Source organism: Vipera berus (genome assembly GCF_964194415.1).
Source record: "Vipera berus genome assembly, chromosome: Z".
In the NCBI taxonomy this organism is placed as follows: Eukaryota; Metazoa; Chordata; class Lepidosauria; order Squamata; family Viperidae; genus Vipera; species Vipera berus.
This window is the reverse complement of record NC_138205.1, coordinates 123,411,589-123,430,931: the sequence shown is the minus strand read 5'-3', so window position 1 is coordinate 123,430,931 and position 19,343 is coordinate 123,411,589. Positions and strand designations below refer to the sequence as shown.

The window sequence follows — 19,343 nt, the reverse complement described above, 5'->3', positions numbered from 1 at the left end:
TCTCTCTTTTTTTCCTTCCTTCCTGTGGTTTACAGAGGCAGAAATTCTGACATGACTTTAGGATTATTTGTGGCCAGATTCTTGAGACAATTCATGTTTACAACTGATAGGTTGATGCTGCTGGAACCAGCCACGTGGCAGAGCACCGGCTTGTCAAGTAAGAGGCACCTCCCACAATAACTTCCTTCGCAAGAATGCTACCGGAGAAATTATTGTAGGACATTAAAACCAGAAGGAGCCACTCAGTCTGTTGTCCTCATCTGCAGATCTTCTCCATTCACCCCTGCAGGATGGACCACTCTGCCAACTTCACCTGTTTCTCTGCCACCACCTTGGCAGAGCCCAACTGGACCGATCCTGGCCTTCTGCCCAGCCCCTCTGGCATGGGTAAACCTTTGTCAATCTTCAAAGTCCTCATCTTGACTTTGCTGGCAATGCTGGGAGTTGCCACATTCCTTTGGAACCTGCTGGTGCTGGCCACCATCTTGCGGGTCCGTACTTTTCACAGGGTGCCCCATAACCTGGTAGCCTCCATGGCCATCTCTGATGTGATGGTGGCTGCTTTGGTGATGCCCCTCAGCCTGATGTACGAATTGTCCGGCCATCGCTGGCGGCTGGGGAGGCTACTGTGCCAGATCTGGGTTTCTTGTGACGTGCTGTGCTGTACGGCCAGCATCTGGAACGTTACAGCCATTGCACTGGATCGTTACTGGTCCATAACACGGCATCTGGAGTACACGCTGAAGACCCGCCGGCGTATTTCCAATATTATGATTGCTCTGACTTGGCTGCTGTCTGCTATCATCTCCTTGGCTCCGCTGCTTTTCGGCTGGGGAGAAACTTATTCCGAGGGCAATGCTGAATGCCAAGTCAGTCGAGAGCCTTCGTACACTGTCTTTTCGACCTGTGGAGCTTTTTATGTGCCTCTCTGTGTTGTGCTGTTTGTCTACTGGAAGATCTACAAAGCAGCCAAGTTTCGCATTGGATCCCGTAAGAGCAATTCCATCAGCCCCATTACACCTGGAGCTCTAGAGGTTAGTGCTTTGCCCATCCTTTCAACACCCAAGATCTAAGCACAGCACAAAGATTTAGAGTGCAGCCTTCATTCAGTCTTTGACTGACCCTTACCTCGTTTAAGCATGGTTTACCATGTTGCTGGCAATTGTGGACTTGTTCTCCTTGGTTCAGATCTCAGCTCAGCAGTGCTTGTTAACCATGATTCATTATTATTATTATTATTATTATTATTATTATTATTATTATTATTATTATTATTATTATTATTATTATTATTATTATTATTATTATTATGGCGGCTAGTCACACAACCACCTAGAGTCAATGTTGACTCCTGGCTTATTTTTGGATAGATCGGTCAGTTTTCTTGGTAATGTTTTTCAGAAGTGATTTGCCCTTGCCTCCTTCCTAGGGCTGAGAGAGAGTGACTGGCCCAAAATCACCAGGTTTTCATGCCTTAAACAGGACTAGAACTCAGAGTCTCCCAGTTTCTAACCTGATGCCTAACCACTACAAAAGAAACTTATTATCATTATTATTTGCTAGATTTTTTTAATTGCACTTTTCATATATGTTATTATGCAGCTCAAAGGGCTGATCTCAATACCTAATATTCCCTCAATTCTCTTTTGTTTTGAAGATTTAGATCAAAAACTGCAAAATAATTTGTATTGTGTAGGCTTTGAACCAATGTGGTCCTTAATCCCATTTCCTGAATTTTTGGGATCAACTATAAGTTGGTTGATGTTTTCCCTTCAGCTGAATTCTACCAACTACCAATTTGAGGGAAAAAGCAGCTTCCACTAAAAGAGATTTATCTCATTGCTGTACCAGCTTTTTAAGAGAAAGACAGATTAGCAAGCAGGAATCAACAGATTAAATTTTCCTGACCACTCAAACCAGGAAGGTTAATTCAATCAGATCAATATTGTGAGCTTCATCAAGTAGTTATTTTCCTGATTTTCTGCTCTCCCTGGATATTTGGGGAGATTATATCTTTCCCAGGTATATTTTAGGACTGTTATGTACAGCATATACAGGTAGTCCTCGAGTTACAAACATAATGGATTCTGCCCATCACGGTCATAACTTGTGACAGTCATAAATTGGATCACCCAAGTGATGGGCCTGATTTTACAGCCTTTTTTGCAGGCAGATGCCATAGTCATTATGCAAATTACCCAACGGTTTGCTATAGGTATGTTTTTTTCCTGAAAAATGGAAGTAAATGCCATTTTTTGGCAAAAGCGTTATAAAACTGGGGATCAAAATAATCTGGTCACATGACTGCAGGATGCTGCAAACATCCATCAATACTTATTTAAAGAGTAGAGCTGGAAGGGACCTTGGAGGTCTTCTAGTCCAGCCCCCTTCTCAAGCAGGAGACCTTATACCATTTCAGATAAATGGTTGTCCAATCTCTTCTTTAAAATCTCCAGCATTGGAGCACCCACAACTTCTGAAGGCAACTGTTCCAGTGGTTAATTGTCCTCCCTGCTAGGAAGTTTCTCCTTAAATCCAGGTTGCTTCTCTCTTTGATTAGTTTTCATCCATTGTTTCCTGTCCTGCTTTATGATGCTTTGGTAAATAGGTTGACCCCTCTTCTTTGTGGCAGCCCCTCAAAAAACTGGTTGCCAAGCACTCACAGTACAGTCAGTTGACTGTAGGGGTGGCACCGTTAGAACCTCAAATCCTTGTCATAAGGATTCGACCAAGGAAGTTCATTGTAACTTCCAATGGTCGCTAAATGACTGTTCATAAGTCAAAGACTGCCTGTTTGTGATGCTCCTGAACTTCAACTTTCTTGGGCTCTTTAATTGAAACGTTAGATGTTTCATCCTCTAAGGCAGGGGTCCCTAACTCCCAGTCCATGGACCAGTACCGGGCTGCAGCATGACAGCAACCGGTCCACACAAACTGTCAGGACCCACCCCAATCCACGTCTTAGGGAAACAAAAACTCTTGGAGTCAGTTCTAGTCCAAAAAGAATTTTTACTAGGACATGCTTGGTTGTGGAAATACAAGACAGGACTTGGTATTGTTTTACAAATTGAAACTTTATAAAGAGTTCCCGGTTCAACCCCCCTTCCCTCAACCCCATTTGGTCAGCCCCCCATCATTTTACTTCGTGTCATCCCTTTCATGGGAAAAAGGGAACTTCGGATCTTTTACGGTTATTGCCTTCTTCCTTGACAGATTCAAATGGAGACACAGGCCAGATGCCTTCTTCCCTAACCCTCCCTTTTGTTCCCCCCAGTTCAAAAGGTTTCCCTTGGTCTTTGAAATAACCTAAGGCAGGCTGAATCCACATGCACTCCTCCTTCCTCGGGAGATGGCAGAATCCATGGGGGGGGGGAATAATTTTTTAAACATACATTTATGAATGTGATATAAATGAATTCTGACACAAACAAGCAAAACCCCATCCACAGGATGCAGGCTGCACACAAAACCACACCCTCTCTGATCCATGGAAAAACCTCTCTCCACATAACCGGTTCCTGGTGCCCAAAAGTTTGGGGACTTCTGCTCTAAGGTAGGACATTATCAACCCCCACCCCACAGTGTTGGCATTTATTGCCCCTTCATGAGACCTTTCTGGCCATGTATTTCCCACACACAACGTGACAAGGAACAAAGTTCTAGGCATGGCAAGGAGGGGACCCAGTCTACACAAACTTTGCTCCACTTTGCCTTTTTTCCATTCATTTGTTTGCTTTGGGCCTTTCAGTAGATTCTCTTTATTTGGTGTGAATGTGTAAACAGCTGCTCTGCCTGCCCCAAGCTGCCTGGAAAGGTGAAAAGCACAAGTTCTATGTTTTTACCCTGTGGCGGGGCTGGGCAATTCTGGGAATTGAAGTCCCCACATCTTAAGGGGGCTTTGAAATTCTGCCTGAAAATAGATCCTGTGTTGTAAACCCATAAATGATTTATGCCCAGAACAAAGACTATTTACACCATTTGTGGCTGAGGGTGTGATTAGGTTGAGGTTTCTGGCTTCATATTCATGCTCAGCATGGCCAGGATAACATAAGCTTCTTGGAACAAACTCAAGCGTTGCAAACTAATCCGTTTCCCTTCATTACTTTTCCGTAATTGAAAAGCTACTTTGGAGACAGTTGCTGAGATTGACAGGACTGGCACTGCCTAATCTTTTTGTATATAACCGTTTATCCCTTCCAAATCACCATTTCTTTCACTTGCAAGAAGAAAGATAGTAGGGTTTGATACTTTTTTCAGTGTGATAAAAAAAATCCTCCCATATCTTAATTTGGTTTTATTTGACTTTAACTGCAGCACTTCTTCTTCTTCTTCTTCTTCTTCTTCTTCTTCTTCTTCTTCTTCTTCTTCTTCTTCTTCTTCTTCTTCTTCTTCTTCTTCTTCTTCTTCTTCTTATTATTATTATTATTATTATTATTATTATTATTATTATTATTATTATTATTATTATTATTATTATTATTATTATTATTATTATTATTATTATTATTATTCTGACCAGACTGAGCCTCTTCATGTTGTCCAGGTCCTTGATTTACAACAAGAGTCCTCAACTTATGACTACAATTGAGCCCAAAATTTCCACTGCTAAACAAGGTAGATCTTAAGGGAGTTTTGCCCCATTTTACGATCTTTCTTGCCACTGTTAAGTGAATCACTGCAGTTACATTAGTGACACAGTTGTTAAGTGAAAATGGCTTCCCCATTGACTTTGCTTGTCAGAAGATCACAAAAGGAGAATCACATGACTCTGGGGCATGGCAACCGTTGTACGTACATGCCAGTTGCCAAACATCTCAGTTTTGATTATATGACCATGGGGATGCTGCAATGGTGATGAGTGTAAGGTTCTGTTCATTTTTCAATGTTGTTGTAACTTTGAATGGTCACTAAACAAATGCGCTACCTCTAATAATAATAAATAATAAACCTTTTTTGTCAAAGTACAACATGTGTACATTGAGATTAGCTGAGCCTCCCCCCGTGCTCTCTCCCCCCAACACACAGTGACAACAAACCCTCCATCCCACCACACCATGTGAACCAACTACACCACACACCGGCCTCCCAAGTCAATTCTGCATAAGATTATGTCCCATTTAAAAGCTTAACAGCCCACGGATAAAAGCTATTTTTCAGCCTGTTGGTGCGGCTGGCTATACTCCTGTATCTCCTACCTGATGGTAGGAGAGGAAAGAGATACCGTCCAGGGTGTGAGTCATCCCTGAGAATTTTCCTCATTCTTCCAAGGCAGCGGGCCCTGGCGAGGTCATCCAGTGGTGTCAGGGGACAGCCCTCAATGTCTTGTGCTGTGCTCACCACCCTCTGTAATGCTTTCCTATCCGCAGCTGTCAGACCAGCATACCAAACCACAATACAGCACGAGAGGACGCTCTCTATAGTATACCGGTAAAAGAGGGTCATTAGCTGTTGTTCTACCCTGTTCTTCCACAAGACCCTAAGAAAGTGAAGCCTCTGTTGGGCCTTTCTAGCCACCTGAGTTGTGTTAACTTTCCAGGTCAGATCTTCACAGAGGTAGACTCCCAGAAATTTAAAGGAGGAAACTCTCTCTACACAGTTCTCTCCGATGTGAAGTGGGGCAGGTTCCTCCTTTTTTCTCCGGAAGTCTAACACCATCTCTTTCGTCTTGCCAATGTTTAGGTGCAAGTTGTTGTTACTACACCATATGGATAGTTTTTGTACCTCCGCCCTATATGCTGTCTCATCCCCACCTGTAATAAGACCCACCACAGTTGTATCATCTGCGAACTTGATTATCGCATTGGATGGGTCAGATGATACACAATCATAAGTGTGAAAAATTGTGAAAAATTGTGAAAAATTCTCCTTATTTTGGTACCTAATTAGCATCTAGGCCATTTTAAAAACTAACTCTTTTCAGTGTGTCTGTGTATGAACCCATCAATCTTTGGTGAGTGCTGTGTTTGCACACAGAAGTCCCAGTAGAAATGTCCTTTTGCTTGAAATTTATCTGTTGATCCTGATAACCACATCGATATATCAGTTGGCTTCCACAGGTCTCTCAACTATTGGCAAAACTGGACCCTGATAGCAATAGCACTTATATACTGCTTCACAGTGCTTTACAGCCCTCTCTAACTGGTTTACAGAGTTAGCCTATTGCCTCTCCAACAGTCTGGATCCTCATTTTACCCTACTTGGAAGGATGGAAGGCTGAATCAAACAGTGAAACTCGAACTGCTGGCAGCCAGGAGTCAGCAGAAGTAGCCTGCAATACTGCAGTCTGTCCATGGCAGTCTGTCCACAACTCTGATCCTCACCACCCACAGGCTCTCAAGAGCCTGAGATGTCAATCCCACATTATCAGACCATGAGCTAAAAGTCCTGTGGCTGGGATTGAATGGTGAATTAGCAACAGGTTTTGTACCAGAAAGTCTTGACCTTTTCCATCTGTGGGTGACAGAACAAAAAATATCTCAAAGCCACCAAGTGGGCTTCAGACTGCCATTGGTGGGCAAAGTCCGTGTGTGGTGCCCAGTTTGGTAGAGGTTTGGGGAGGCTTAGAGAAAGCTTTGCAAATAATGAGAGATAGGAGCTGGTCTCCTTGTGTAGATCTGGGGAAATCCGGAATAGGAAATGATAGCACAGGAATTAGAATTGTGATTTGTGTCAAGGGCTGGGAAATTCAAGTTCACCTTCCCTGGATGACTCCTGGCCAGACACTCCCAGCCCAGACGTGCTGCAGGAGAGAATTAGAGGCAGGAATGCTCTATACAGGCTGCCCTGAACTGCTGGAAGTCATGAATAAAATACACAATCATGAAAAAAAATCAGCATTTGTATTCTAAGGAATAGAGCAGTGTTTCTCAACCTTGGCAGTTTAAAGAGGTATGGATTTCAACTTCCAGAATTCTCCAGCTGGCAGGTTTAACCACTAACCAACTCCACAACTGCCATTCCTGGATACCCTTTTGCAGGCAAAAACTGCAATCTACCCACCTAACCTTTGTCTTATGAGCAAAATAACAAGGTCAGGAAGGAGAAGACACATCACACCAAAAGACTTGTAGCAGTTAAAAAAGGGAAAGCGATTGAGGTTTTGTGGGAATACACTAGTCTTTCTGAACCTTTGCAACTTGAAGTGTGGACTTCAAGTGGCTTGCTGGCTGGGGAATTCTGGGGGTTGAAGTCCACATCTCTTCAAGGTGCCAAAGTTGAGAAACTCTGGAATACAATGTTCCTTCAGATGGCGAAAAGGGAAACAGGTGTAAATAATAGTAGAGAAGTTCTAGGATTTTTCCAGATTGTAGTAACTGTGGTAATGTTACTCATGCTGCAGCTTTCTGTTGCTTGATGTTGCAGTCATTTGATCCAAGCAAATACATCTCCATTTGTTTTTTTTATAGGAAGTTGCTGTCATTTCATCTGGGGGGGAGGGGTGAATACTTCATCCCCACCTCTTCAATTCTGGAGAGGTAATCTTGCTATGGAAGCAAAGAGATCCCAGAAGTCCCCCGGGAGTGAGTCAGCATAGCCTTCAGGCAGTTTCAGCCTTCTTACAGAGATGTTTTTGCACAAACGAAAAGTTTAATTGGGAAAATTCATAGGCAAACACGACAAGCAGTTCTGATATATCTGCTGTTAATGCATCAACTAAAACTTTGCAAGAGAACTTGCTTCAGTGTATATTAAACAAATTTTCTTTTAGTATGATCAGAACTGATTGATTGGCATATAACTAAGAAGAAGTATGCTGGACACGAGAATTAGGAGCCAACAAAATTTATTTGAATACTCCAATATTTTATTTTTCTGGTTCCTTGCGGTGAGCTGTGATTCCTGGTTTAAGCCAATAAATATTATAAAAAATATTGCATGGACATGATTTTATTTATTTAATTAGTTAGTTGATTTTTAGTCCATCTTTGTTATTATTGTTATAAATAAGGCAGCATACGTATCTAGTGCTTCTTCCTCCTCCTATTTTCCCCATGAAAATAATCCTGTGAGGTGAGTTGGGCTGAGATTGATTGGTTCAAAGTCATCCATTAATTGTCTAAGAACATGTCTTAAGGAATAAAGACATAACATGCAATCATACATGTAAACTTGAAGACAGTGTGCCACACTGAACTTCCAGTACTGTACAGGTAGCCCTTGACTTATGACCACAGTTGAGCCCAAAATTTCTGTTATGAAGCAAGACTAAGCAAGTGAACTTTTGTTCCATTTTAAGGTTTCTGTTGACGCAGTTGTTAAATGAATCACTGCAGTTATTAACATAGTAAACACGGTTGTTCAGTGAATCTGGCTTCCCCGTCTTATTATCCTCCTTTCAGGGAATGCATTCATGCCCAGCATCAGAACAACATGGCCAGCGAAGCAATAATCTAAAAATAATTATTTCTATTTCACAGGTCAAGGAGGATTCTCAGCACCCACAGATGGTGTTTACTGCCCGCCATGCCACGGTGACATTTCAAACGGATGGAGACACTTGGAGGGAGCAGAAAGAGAGGAGAGCTGCCCTCATGGTGGGCATCCTCATTGGGGTCTTTGTCCTCTGCTGGATTCCCTTCTTCATCACTGAACTTATCAGCTCCCTCTGTTCCTGTGACATCCCCCCAACCTGCAAAAGTGTTTTCCTTTGGCTTGGATATTCCAATTCTTTTTTCAACCCTTTGATCTATACAGCCTTCAACAAGAATTACAACAACGCCTTTAAGAACCTCTTCTCCAGACAACAATAAAGAATGTCTGGGAAGAGGACCCAAAGGTGATTTTTCCAAAAGGCAACTGGACTTTCTTGGCTTTCTTCTTTTTCTTTTGGAAACATTTCCCTTCTCATGCAAGAAGCTTCTTCACTTCTAACGGATTGGTGGGGAATGAAAGAATTTATATTCTTTGCAGCCATCTGATCGTTAGCACTCTTGAGGGCTGGTTGCTAGCTCTCTGGGAGTCACTGAGGCTGCCCGGGGGTTCATCTGTATTCTCAGAGTCGCCTGAATCAGAATGTAAACAAGTATGGAATTTTCAGCAATTCCAAGGAAGTTCCACGCCCATCTACATTCCTGATTCAGATGACTCAGAGGATACAGATAAATGCCCAGGTGGCCTCAACAACTCTCAGAAAGAGTGATAAGGATGAGATGACTGCAAAGAATCTAAATCCTTCCATTCCTCAGCAGTCAGTTAGAAGTGAAGAAGCTTCTTGCATGAGAAGCGAAATGTTTTCAAGCAAAACAACAACAACAACAACAACAACAACAACAACAACAACCAAACAAACAAGAAAGTCCAGTTTGCCTTTTGGGAAAAGCACCTTGAGACAACCATGGCCTGGATGCTTGAGAATTTTCATCAGCATCTGGGGAAAGAATATTCTTTCTAAAGATCTCTTGCTCCCAGGCATCCTCCAGAGAAGAAGGAAAAGCTCTTGAAATAAACACTGTTCGTTTCCAGTTGGTCCATTTATTCCAGTTCCTCTTAATAGTTCTCCATCGCTATAGGAGAGTATTGAAGTCAGTATTTTCCCAGCACTGATTTATCTTCTCGGCTCAGTTGCGCTTGCTAATGTGTCACTCTGTGATGTTCGTATCAATGTCACTCTGTGATGTTCATGGCCACCAAGAGAATCACAGAGCCTGTGGCATCATCCATAAGGTGACATGAGTCCCATAGTGAGAAAATTCTGCTCTTCTTTGTAGCTCTTTGGAGAACTTCGTATCTAATAAATGTACTGCTCAATATATAAGTAGGGTATTCACAGAGGGATAGGAAAGGGAATGAAGGACCCACTTCGCACATGGTTTTAGTCAATTTAATACTTCTTTGTTTCATTACATTAGCGGGGAGCGTATAATCCTTCAGGTATTGCTGAACCAAAATTCCTGGCAGACAGGTATTGGGAAAAGAATTCAAAGTTACGGTTCAGCCACATCTGAAGGGCCACGGATTCTCTATTCCTGTGTTATTGTTTCAGACACTTAAGACACCAAGAACCAGTCATCTGATTCTGTATAGCCAGGGGGTAACTCATACCTTGAGTCAGACCCGGAAGCTCAAATAACAAAGGTCTTACATGCACAAACCCAGGAGCACCCCAAACTGTTCACCCCGTCACCTTCTGTACAAGCTGCCGCTCCCAGATCAGTGGTGGGATTCAAATGGGTGAACAGCCGGTTCTCTGTGCGGATGCCACTTCTAGAAGTCCATTCTGGGCCTGGGCCACAAAAAATTAGCTACCGGTTCTGCCGAAATGGTGCGAACCGGCTGAATCCCACCAGCGTTCCAAATCCTCTTCAAAGGTAGACCCATGAAGAATTAAAACTAGATATTTGGATACATTTAATCAAATGTGTCATTAGGATTGAATTTCTACAAGCACAGTGCAACAAATAATTTTTGTGTTTGGAAAAAAATCTATTAATACAAAAAATGCATGGGTCTGGATGCTGGAAAAGGAGGTTATACCAAACCTGAGCAATGTTATTCTAACAAAAGATCCAAATGCAGAGCAGTCCTATATCTCCCCAGATTATCCTTTACAACTATTATCTCTTTGGCTGATGAAACTTTCCAGTTTCTACTTTTTCTCAGTAAATGGGCTTCCCCAACCTGGTGCCCTTCAGTTGCATTGGGACAATTATTACAATTTTCAATATAGCACCAGAAGAACTAGATCTGGGGGAAAAAAGGTATAGTGAAATGTTTTTATGTAATGCATGAAGGCCCCTTAAACTGTAATATGAATTAAGGTGAGAGGAAGTAATAGGAGAAGAGCTATGGATTGTGACTTCTGCTTGAGTGTCTGCAGAAACTGGCCAACAGTAGGATATATCAATTAATTCCAGCTGCATTGTTTTGTAACATTTGTGGAAAATCATAGGCACTAAAATCTGTTTCTATGCCTTGCTGCTTTACTTTTTTGTCTTTCATTTTCTAAAAAAAGCACCACAATATTGAACAAAGTGTGAAAGCTTTAACACAGACATCTGTGAAAATTTAAAAAGAACGTATATTAGGAATTTGGCAACACATCTGCTCAGTAGCAACGGGGCAAATATTACACATATTCAGACATTTCATACATCCCATAGACGGCCCTGCTGAGTGTTTGTACAAATAGAACTAGGAATAATACATATACACCATTCTTTAGTCTTACTGGGTTTAAGGCAGAGGACCCCAAGCTTTTGGGCACCAGAGACTGGTTCCATGGAGAGAGGTTTTTCCACGGACAAGAGGATGCATAGTTTTGTGTGCTGCCTGCATCCCACGGATGGGGCTTTGCTTGTTTGTGCAGACCGGTTGCTGGCATGCTGCGGCCCAGTACCAGTCCACAGACCAGGGGCTGGGGACCCCTGGTTTAAGGAATAAAGGTCCAGTTCAAGGTAAAAGAAATTCATGGAGGCTTTCAATCAAAATACTGCTCAGGCTAGGTTATCAGAACCATGGACAGCTCTCTGCAGACCTACAAAGCAGACCTTCCATGGGGCATCCAAACTGCTTTAGCAATACAGGTAGTTCTCAACATATAACCACAAGGTTTTGTTTTGTCTTGCCTTATTACTTTATAAGTAACTGAAGATTATGAGTGTGCATAATACATCTTCTTCCTATTTTTCACACAATGACAACCCCATGAAGTTGTGAAAAGAAGGACTAGGGGAGACATGATAGCAGCATTCCAGTATTTGAGGGGCTGCCACAAAGAAGAGGGGTCAACTTATTTCCCAAAGCATCAGAAGGTAAGACAAAAAAAACAAGGAATAGAAACTAATTGAGGAGAGAAGCAACCTGGAACCACAGACAAACTTCCTAACAGTGTTGATAATCAACCAGTGGAACAGCTTTGCCTCCAGAAGTTGTGAATGCTCCAACAATGGAAGTTTTTAAAGAAGAGATTGGATAACCATTTGTCTGACATGGTATAGAGCAGGGGTCTTCAAACTTGGCCCTTTTATGACTTGTGGACTTTAACTCCCAGAAATCCTCAGCTAGCCATGCTGGGTGAGGAATTCTGGGAGTTGAAGACCACAAGTCATAAAAGGGCCAAGTTTGAAGACCCCTGGTATAAGGTCTCCTACCTGAACAGGGAGCTGAACTAGACTTCCAAGGTCCCTTCCAACTCGGTTATTCTACTATTCTGAAATCAATTGAGCTGAGAGAGAGTGACTGGCTGAAATTAACCCAGCTGGTTTTCATACCTAATTAGGACTGGAAAATTAATTGCTAAGCAGTGCAGTCCTTGAGTGAGGCATCACATGATTGTACCATTTTAAGACCTTTTTGCAGCAGTCATTAAGTGAGACATCACAGTAACTTCCAATCTCCTACCAGGTTCCCCATTGACTTTGCTTGCCAGAAGCCAGTAGAGAAGTTTGCAAATGGCAATCATGTGACCACTGAATGTTGTATATATGTGATGATTGCCAAGTATCCAAATTATGATCAAGTGACCTCAAGCCCATGCGATGATCATAATGACCATCATAAGCCATTTTTTTTCAGTGCCATTGTAACTTCAAGATGAATAGACAGGTAGATGACTATTTGGATCATTTTTCCACCCAAAATGAGGACTTTAGCCAGCTTTCACCAAAGAAAGACTCTTTTAAACAAAAATGCACTGGGGAAAGGATGGTGTTTGTAAATAATCTTTCCATATCATTTCTTCCTACCCTTCCACATACATTAAAATCTCACTTCCCATATTTAGAATTATAGTGAGAGTTGAATCCCAGAATTTTTGAAAACAAGGGGTTAGGCATGCTTGTCTTCAAACGTGGCCCTTTTATGATTTGTGGACTTCAACTTCCAGAATTCCTCAGCCAGGCATGTTGGCTGAGTAATTCTGGGAGTTGAAGTCCAAAAGTCATAAAAGGGCCAAGTTTGAAGACCCCTGCCATAAAGTCTATGGGCATTAAACTCCAATGAAACTCTTGAATTTAATTCTACTGTAAGTTATGGAGGTAGAAAATAGTGGAAGGAAAGAAATGAATTTGTATGCTTGTGTGACAGCATGTCTGGGAACACGAGTGAATTTACATATTATGAAACTCTCAGTCCTTGAAAATATGGCTTGCAATTTAGTAAACAATGGCTGCCATTCGTCTACAGAAGTAGAAAAATACAACTGCCAATATGTTTCTTCTTTCCTTAAATGCCTGAAAATCTGAAATATCAGCCAAAAAAGAGTTGGACTGTTGCTTGAAAAATGAACTGTTCTGTATTCAATTAATACTTCAGGATGTTGAGATATGTTGCTATTGATCCCAGGCCAATATTGCCAACTCCAATTTCTGATATTCTGGAAGAACAGAATCTCCATCACTTTCAAATGTAGACCTTCTGCTAATTTGGCGGTTGCATGCTTTGATCAGATATAGCACTGGGAGGTATAGACCCTACAATATGGTGCAGCACTGAAAGTCTTAAATTCATGTGGATATGTCACAATTTCCTTTGCAACTGAATGCTAAAAGTAATCAGTCCTTCAACCATTCATCTAGCCAGATTGAGTGGATGGTTATGTTGAAGATCTCATAACCAAATGCCATTTGATAGTTATAATAATTATAATAAAGTTGGAAGGGACCTTGGAGCTCATCTAACCCCCTTGCTCAGGCAGGAAACCCTATACTACTTCAGACACATGGCTGTCCAGTCTTTTCTTTAAAAACTTCCATTGTTGGAGCATTCACCGCTTCTGGAGGCAGGTTGTTCCACTGGTTAATTGTTCTAACTGTCAGGAAGTTTCTCCTTAATTCTAGGTTGCTTCTCTCTTTGGTTAGTTTCCATCTGTTGCTTCTTGTCCTGCCTTCAGGCACTTTGGAGAATAGCTTGACTCAGTGGTGGGATTCAAATATGTGAACAACCGGTTCTGTGTGTGGATGCTGCTTCCAGAAGTCCATTCTGGGCCTGGGCAACAAAAAATTAGCTACCGGTTCTGCCAAAGTGGTGTGAACTGGCTGAATACCACCACTGGCTTGACTCCCTCTTCTTTATGCCAACCCCTGAGATATTGGAACACAGCTATCATGTCACCCCTCATCCTTCTGTTCATTAAACTAGACATACTGAATTCCAGCAACCATTCTTTATATGTTTTAGCCTCCAGTCCTCTGATCATATTTCTTGCTCTTCTCTGCACTCTTTCTAGAGTCTCAACATCTAAATAGAGCCTTGGTGGAGCAGTGGGCTAATGCCTCCTTAAGTAACACCAGCTGCCTGCAATTAGTGCAGGTTCGCATCCCACCCGGCTCAAGGTTGACTCAGCCTTCCATCCTTCCGAGGTAGGTAAAATGAGGACCCAGATTGTTGGGGGCAATTAAGCTGACTTTGTAATAATGCCACTGGGGGGGTGAAAGCCCTAATAAGCAGGCATATACATAGAATGAAGGCTATTGCTAAGCACATTGATTTGTGCTTCTTAGATTGTAAACCGCCCTGAGTCTTTGGAGAAGGGCGGGATATAAATGGGATTAAAATAATAATAAGATGAACAGAGAGCAGAGTTAGAAGCAAATATGTTCCCATTAGAATAACATAGAGAAATTGTGTGCATTGGATGGAGAACCCATTCCTTTTGTAAATAAGCCACCACATCACACAGTGGTATGGAAGTGTGGTCAAATGTAGTCTGAGTCCCAGGAAGGAAGGGCTGGTTCTCTGAGGGCAAGGAGGAAGTGGATTTAGAATATCTGGTAGGCAGGAAGAGGGGCTAGGAGGAACCCTCCCTAGCAGTTCACAGAGTATATTTATAGTTATGCAAATAGTCTGGCAAGATTTCTGTTGATAAATTAATAACAATTAAAAAGCTACTCCTTATATTGTTCTTGGTTCTTGGGGCTTAACAAAAAGTGGTGGAATTTGCCTCACTGATCTGTTCAAAATAATAATAAACCTTGCAGAAGAGTCTCAAAATGAATATAAAATTCAAAACAGAGGTTTTCCTCTTGGGTTTATTGTACAAGGAACTTGGGGGAAAAACCTGGAAGTTTGTTACTCTATCTACTAGAACAAGAATATTTTATGTGCAAAGATGGAAAGATACAATAATTCGCACAATGGAAAAATGGCTGGCAAAACTGATGCAACTAGCAGAGATGTCCAAATGAACTGCTTTAATCAAAGAAAAAAATACATCCGATTTTGTTTCTTAAAACAACTGCTTCTAGATTTCGTACTTAACACAGAAAATATTAAATTCTGACTTTGGGATTTGCTGATTAGTTTGTTGTTATAGGAATAGCTAATAGATACATGTAGTCTTGACTTACAACAATTTGTTGCACAACTGTTTGTTGTAGTGACCATTCAAAGTTACAATAAATGACTTATAACCATTTTTCACACTTACAACTGCTGTATTCTCTTGGTCACGTGACCAGAATTCAGACTTGGCAACTGGCTCATATTTATGATGGTTGTAGTGTCCTTGTCATGGTTCCTACAGATGAGACCAGTAAAAAAGAACTCAAAGGCAAAAAAGTTTCCTTAAAGAACATATTTATTTGGCTACATAATATCAGCACAATCAAAAGTGAAAGCAAGACTGAAGTTCTCCCCAAAGGTTACAATATTACAAAGTTGATTTTCCCACCCCCAACAATGAGTCATAAATCACATTCCCCAATAAACTACTTTGGTGGGCTTTCTAATGGAAGCTTCAGCCCACCAAAACTCAAGAAGCAATGACCTTGGTTCCCACAGAACAATTTATTATTTTGACTAAACTAGAAAAAATGCTCATCCCCGCTCCCAACTCTATGGCAATCAGAAACGGGGGGAAAATGGCTTCAGCCAAGTTCATTTGTAGTGTTGACGGTCCTGATATCATGTGATCACCTTTTGCAACCTTCTGATGAGCAAAGCCAATGGGGAAGCCAGATTCATTTAACAGCCTTGTTACTAACTTAACAACTGCAGTGATTCATTTAACAGCTGTGGCAAGAAAGATCATAAAATGGGACAAAATGCATTTAATCAATGTCTCACTTTACAAAAATTTTGGGTTCCATTCTGGTCATAAGTTCATGATCACCAATACTAAACATGCAAGAGTAAAAACGTGAGGCTGTAATTTTATTACCTTTATTCTACTCAGCTGAAGAGAACTGGAAGTTAATTCTTTTTTTCCCCTTTTACCCCACATTTGTCTCTTTCCCTTCTTTCCCTTCAACATTTCCCTACAATCCCTACAATCTCCATTTTCACTTGTATTTTATATTTTTATAATTTCAACAAAATCATATATAAAAATAAATAATAATAATCCCAAAACATCTGGAGCACCACTTAAGGACCATTGGAATTGACAAATTCACCATTTATCAATTGCAAAAGGCAGCTTTGCTTGGAACAGTTTACATCCTTTGACAATATCTGTTAATACCATCAAACATCAACAGCTGCCTATCCCAGATTCTTAGATTGGGCTCAATAAGAAGATAAAAATGCCAAATCCATTCTGAACATCTGGCTGACTGTGCAACTAATCATAATCGGAATACCATTTGCCTGCAAGCAAGAACTGGTGGGACCATAAAATAGAGAAAATAATAGAAAATGAAGACGCTGAAGTGCTCAGGGACCTTAGAATTCAAAGAGACAGACATTGTCATGTAACACTCCAGACTTAACAACTGTCAATAAGAAAGACATAAAAATCTGGACAGTGGATGTGGCAGTATCTGGATACAACAGAATAAAAGAAAAGGAACTGGAGAAGATAACAAAATACAAAGACCTACAAATATAGAACAACTGTGGCAAAAGAAAGCAAAGTTAGTACCAATAGCAATAAGCGTCTAGGGTGCAACCCCAAAACAAAACATCAACATCTGCCTATCCCAGGTCCTTTGGGAAGGATAAGTGGATAAAAATGGCAAATGCATTCTGAACATCTGGTTGACTGTGTGACAAACCATAATAAACCTCAAAAGTCTTGTTATTCTGTTATTCATACTTATGCTATGGAGTTCAGCTCACCATTCCTGATCCGTCAAAACACTTATTGCTCCAATGGCAGCTGCTTTCATGTTTCTCCCATTTGTGACCCTGGTCTTGACCCGACAGTGAACACTGGACATCACAGATGGACAAAGAATACTAAGCTCCAAGTCAGAGGCCCTGGGATTCAGCTTTGTCTTCCTCTGATTAGGCTGCAGGCTAAACTAATGAAAAGGTGCAGTTCTCATTATTGGTTTCCTCTCATTATATTTTCAAGCATGCAGATGATTACTAGTAGGAAGAGTTTTGTCATAGGAAATTGTAACTAGGGAGGTGACCTTTAACAGCGTTTCGGCAAATAGTATCCTAATTAGAATTGCTGTTGCGTTGCACCTTCTGAAGAAGACGCTGTATTGCTTAGAGGGAATGAGAAGGACATCTTGAAAACCTAGCCTGGGAACCAGACAAAGATTGCTGGGCATTTTGAGAGATGGCATCACCAATTACAAAACATGAGGAGGGTGAAACTTTGAACATGTGTTGTAGGCATGCATATCATTTTTCCTTGTGAGTTTGTGAGGAGGGGAGAGGGAGGAGGTGGCATATCTGCCTGGTTGTTCTATAGCTGGCTTCACACTGAATCAAACATATTTTAATCAAGCATCTAGGGTATGCAGTTACTTTATGGATTAATGTATCATATAGATCCAGAAAATTAAGTTTACCTTAGAACCACAATTAGGACCAGAATTTCCATTGCTAAGAAATGTGGTCATTAAGTGAGTCACACTCAATTTAACATTGAGTGGTTGTTGGTTGTTAAGTGATCACAATCACAATCATTAAGAGAATGCTGCTTCCCCCATTGACTTTGCTTCTCAAAAGCCAACTTGGAAAGTTGCAAATGGCAATCATGTGATCCTGGTATACTGCAATTATTGTAGATACATGCTGGTTGTCAAGTGTCCAAATTTTGATCACCTTATCAGGGAGATACTGCAATGGTTGTAAGAATGAAGACTGGTCATAAGTCATTTTTAGTGCTATCATAACTTTGAACAATCACTAAATGAATGGTTGTTAAGTCGAGGACTAGTTGTATTCCATAAAGTGTGATTATTAGGTTAATCATGGATGTCTTGTGCAAATCTAAACAATTTCTCTGTCTCTCTTTCAGATAATCAGTGCCCATTCTTTTCCTGGTGTGTGCTCCTTCTCCTCTCCTCTCCTCTCCTCTCCTCTCCTCTCCTCTCCTCTCCTCTCCTCTCCTCTCCTCTCCTCTCCTCTCTCCTCCTCTCCCCTCTGCCCTCTCCTCTCCTCTCCCCTCCCCTCCCCTCCCCTCCTCTCCTCTCCTCTCCTCTCCTCTCCTCTCCTCTCCCCTCTGCCCTCTCCTCTCCTCTCCCCTCCCCTCCTCTCCTCTCCTCTCCTCTCCCCTCTGCCCTCTCCTCTCCTCTCCCCTCCCCTCCCCTCCTCTCCTCTCCTCTCCTCTCCTCTCCCCTCTGCCCTCTCCTCTCCTCTCCTCTCCCCTCCCCTCCTCTCCTCTCCTCTCCTCTCCTCTCCCCTCTGCCCTCTCCTCTCCTCTCCCCTCCCCTCCCCTCCTCTCCTCTCCTCTCCCCTCTGCCCTCTCCTCTCCTCTCCCCTCCCCTCCCCTCCTCTCCTCTCCTCTCCTCTCCTCTCCCCTCTGCCCTCTCCTCTCCTCTCCTCTCCCCTCCCCTCCTCTCCTCTCCTCTCCTCTCCTCTCCTCTCCTCTCCCCTCCCCTCCCCTCCCCTCCTCTCCCCTCCTCTCCTCTCCTCTCCTCTCCTCTCCCCTCTGCCCTCTCCTCTCCTCTCCTCTCCCCTCCCCTCCCCTCCTCTCCTCTCCTCTCCTCTCCTCCTCTCCCTTTCTCTCCAATGTTCTTTCTGACTGCCCTAAATATTTGAAAATGGCCAGAAACATTGAAGGACCTTGTGAATAAAATGCCATTAGAGAAACTGAACCCTGTTTTACAGCCTGGTGTCTCTGGTATTGTTTTTCCACATTCAGTTAAAGCTGTGCTAAAATACACCAAGATTTTTTTTTCTTTTCAAAGATATTCAAAAGCAGACTCCCCTTCATCAAACTGAATTTTGAAAAGGCAGTTTCTCTGCACAGCTCAGCCTCATTTAAATTACATATACTATAAGTCTTCAATCCTCTTTGCAAATTCTTCCTCTAAAAGAATGTTTCCCAAATACGTCCTACATAACACCAAGCTAAGGATGGAAATACAAATCTATAAAGCTCAATAGAAAATCCATGACGTGAATAGGTGCAGACTGAACAGAAAAGAATTTTTTTTTTTCAGTCAGAGCTCAAATAATTGATGGAAGTCCTGTTGCAGGAATTGATGGTGTCCTCCATTTTAAAC

At 41.8% G+C, this 19,343-nt stretch overlaps 1 protein-coding gene across 1 annotated transcript; it reads left to right on the top strand.

Annotated features, from left to right (window-relative positions):
* Positions 1–272: 272 nt before the first annotated feature.
* Positions 273–8,750, top strand: HTR5A (5-hydroxytryptamine receptor 5A; the record flags this gene model as incomplete). The annotated part of the gene is made up of 2 exons (XM_081343944.1): positions 273–1,034; positions 8,418–8,750. The coding sequence occupies exons 1-2, from the start codon at positions 291–293 to the stop codon at positions 8,748–8,750; spliced, it is 1,077 nt and encodes a 358-aa protein (XP_081200070.1). The 5' UTR covers positions 273–290.
* Positions 8,751–19,343: the final 10,593 nt, after the last annotated feature.